Raw genomic sequence first — 3845 nt, forward strand, 5'->3', positions numbered from 1 at the left:
TATCTGAGTTTGCGTTAAGGAAAAAATAAAAAAGGTATGCAAAGTATTAAATGATTATTAAGTCATTCAAAACAGAGAAAGTAAAACCAGTCAATGACAGGATTTCCACTCATTCAGAATTTCCCATAGTCATATTAATTTTGACGCATGGAGAGTATTAGATATTTCCCAGCCATTTGGACATCATTCTACAAATTATCAGGCAGCAAAGTGACGTTATGTGAAGGTTAAGCCACCACAATGCCAAACAGTGTCTCGACTATTTTGATTTGTTTGAGCAATCTACCACATAGGTAACTTGCAGACGATGTGTTCAACATTTCTGCTCTCCCCGCAAGGAACGACATTCCAATTTTTCTCGAGAGTTCCACGCTTCACAGCCACGCAGTTATCGCCCCCAGCATTGGTCCCATCGGAGCTGCCGACTGACCAGTCGGTGTAATCAAATTTCGTGCCGTCGCTCCAGGTGAAGTTGCCTTCGTCGCGAAAGTCTTTTAACCCTATCCACATATTTTTATCTGCCTGTGGTACAATGTGGTAAGAGATTTAAAAAGGAGCTGTGTCAGTTATGGAGAGAACGGGATTCATGATGGATGTCACCAAAAGAAAAATAGAGGGGGGTTTTGTATAACATGATTTATGCGCATGTGTTCATTTTAACGGGAATCAAAACTGGCAAAGACCTATTGACCATGAAGGAATGAACATCGATACTTGATATGAATAAAAACTGGTCGTAACGGTTTCCCTATAATGCCAATTTGAACTACTGTTCATTCATTCATTCATTCATTCATTCATTCATTCATTCATTTCCATTTGAAATCATAATAGGCCTACTTACAAAATTCAAAATACAATTGTCATGTTACAATGTATAGGGCCTATATATCTTGAATGGAGGGATCACAAAATTGAAAACACACAATGAGGCTTATTGGAAATGATCCCTCAACCCTAAAAGGGCAGGGCTTTTTGGCTATGCTCAGTCCGGGGGAGGGGGGGGGGGTGGATTCCGCCGCCCCCCCCCCCCCCCCCGAGATCTCGGCCATCGGTGGTGCGATCACGTTGAAATTTTGCATGCGCGAGACCCACGTCATAATAAACAAGATTGTGTCATAAGATTTTTTTTTTTGAAACAATCAATTTCTAATTTTGATTAAGTAATTATGCAAATTAGGCTCAAGATCATATTTTAGCCTACAAAAGCATTGAGAGTCTAATTTTTGATCTGTAAATCTGTTTTAACATATCACACAATTGTACATCACAAAAACTTCCAAAACTAATTTCAATTCTTATGTATTTTATTGTTTTTAGAATTTCTTATGTATTTCTATGTTTTTCAACTTTTGTTTTTTTCTTTGTTTTTTCATTGGAAATTGTCACTGACCACTTTTCTACCATAATAATTAGCACAAAATTAATCAATGAAAGTGATTAATTGTAAAAAAAAAAAATCAGGTTTTTATGACTTTCATGACAGAGCACTGTTTTCCATAGGAAATGCACACAAAATCACAAAATTGTGCCCGTTTTGGGGCGACATTCCATTACAAATATGGGCGTGGCTTCGCTAAAGTATGCCGGACGTTGCAAAGTTGGTCTCACAAGTTGCGCGAGACTTGAACAAATAAAGTCAAGAAGCCTCGCGACGAGGCCTTCTCGCGTTACAGAATAATGATAGCGAGAAACGTCGAGGGGGGGGGGGGGGGGCGGATTCCGCCCCCTGCCCTTTTAGGGTTAAACAAAGAACCATTACACATTTCAGGTTCATCAATATCAATTATGTTTAATTCGGAATTTTGATTTTTGCCTATTTTTCATAAGACTAAATTGAGTTGGGGCTCTTCGTAAATGCTATCTATTCTTGATAAGGATGATCAATGTCTACAAACATTACTTTTGCTGTGGTAATACACTGAAAGTATATAAGGAACAAACAAAGGAGTTACTTGGCAAACGCCGAAATACCTTATCTAGCAGAAGGCCTGCATATCCACCGCATAATATCCGCCTGGTCCTATTCATTCCTTTGTAATTGCCGACAGTATAGTAATGTATCAATAATGTGTGCATGTATTACCTGATACTCTGAGCTTGTTCTGAAGAGCTGGCAGACGAAATCCTGTTCCTCTCGTGAATGGATGGACACGAGATGGCCAAAAGCCCCCTGTCCTGACCCGCTGGGAGGTACACTGAAACTTCGACAAAACAGCTCGCTATTATACCACTGGTTGAGTCTGTTGAAATATCTGACAATGGAAGAAATGGGAAGCTGATATTGTTACGTGAATCATTTTCTCATAAAATGGTTAGTGACCTTTATATCAATCCCATGTATTGTCAAAGACTTAAGGGTGAATTTAAAGAAAAATTCAATCTTGCAAATGAAAATACAAATAATTTTCCTTCCTCCTTATCTCACCTTTTAGCGATGACCTAGAGATTTATGCTTAAAGCAGGAAGAGCAATAAAAGAGATTTAAACGTGACAATTAAAAGTAAACTTTGTCATCACCATGACAAGCACCAATGAAACCCACTTTGTCAGGAATGAATGGAGATGAAATCAAATGAAAGTCGTTTATACTATGTTTCGCCAATGAAAAAAAAAAAAAAAAAAAAAAACTTTCTGATACAGTGGACTCGCGTTGTAACGAACTAGTCCTCGGGACCGGCAGTTTTCTTTCGTTATAACCGAACAAATAAACAATAAGGATACACAGAGTGCATAATGTTGCCGCCTGAATTTTTACTTCGTTGTAACCTGAATTTCGATATAAGCGTGTTCATTATAACGAGAGTGCACTGTACGCAAGTGAATTAAGGGAGAGATGTTGAGCCGTAATGGGAGTAACCGCTACAACAAAATCAAGGTACCTATCCTATCCATTATGTGCATCATTTTCACAATGTTTAAGACCTAAATTTTCTGTCTGTAAATCTAATCTGGCAGCCTGGAGATTCAACTCCATGTTGCGACACTAAAGCATTTCAGCACACGGCTTAATGTTGACATCCTGGTACGACCAAGGAATACTCTTACCTACCTGATACGGCTAATAAATATCCCCCAGTCGTGCCAGCATAATATCATCTTCATAGGTGAAACCTACTGCCGGCGAAGATTGTTTTCGGTTCCATAATTATTACTTTGTCATTTGTCTGTCTCTGTCTGTCTGTCTGTCTGTCTGTCTATCTATTTGTGTACAAGATAACTTGAGAACGGATGAAAGAATTATGACGTCAATTACAGAATAAGTTTAGGGGTCATGAGATGAAAGGTCAAAGGTCATATAGGGGTCATAAAGGTTATAATCTAAGCTTAATCTCCTAAGAAAACTCAAGAACTGATGAAATTTGCGAGATGGTTTTTAATGAAGTAAGAAAGAGACAGATTTCAAAGTAGGGGGTGAGACGAAAGAAAATTGCAGGGCAGTACCTGTAGCAGTTGCCTTTGAAGCCGGTCCAGAGTGGTGGGCATCGAGAGCCAGCAGCCACCTCGGTCGCTTCGGCCACCGTTCCCAAGAGAAGAAGGGTAAGAGCAGCGACTGCGTACATTGTTGATATAGCAGTCATTCGGAATCACTGGAAGTGGTATTAACAAGCTTGCTTCGTACCTCCTTGGAGAACATGAAAAATTCCTGAAGTCAGCCCTGCTATATAAAGACACTCTCTGACATTTGATCGCATTGGTTAGTAAAATACAACTACACAATGATTTCACTTTTTCTGTCCTTATCTTGGAAATGGGTCAAGATATTTTCATGAAATTAGTCTCCCCTTAAAAACAATGCTCTCTTGGAAATTGTGGGATCATGAGTCAAAGATCTCTGATAGTCT

General features: G+C 39.1%; 1 protein-coding gene across 1 annotated transcript; it reads right to left on the reverse strand.

The window, feature by feature from the left end:
* Positions 1-282: 282 nt before the first annotated feature.
* On the reverse strand, positions 283-3563 carry LOC140233826 (echinoidin-like). The gene is made up of 3 exons (XM_072313917.1): positions 3445-3563; positions 2087-2255; positions 283-522 (listed from the first exon to the last, which is right to left on the reverse strand). Exons 1-3 carry the CDS (start codon positions 3561-3563, stop codon positions 283-285), a joined length of 528 nt encoding a protein of 175 aa, XP_072170018.1.
* Between the last annotated feature and the right edge of the window lie 282 nt (positions 3564-3845).

Source organism: Diadema setosum, chromosome 10 (genome assembly GCF_964275005.1).
Source record: "Diadema setosum chromosome 10, eeDiaSeto1, whole genome shotgun sequence".
NCBI lineage: Eukaryota > Metazoa > Echinodermata > Echinoidea > Diadematoida > Diadematidae > Diadema > Diadema setosum.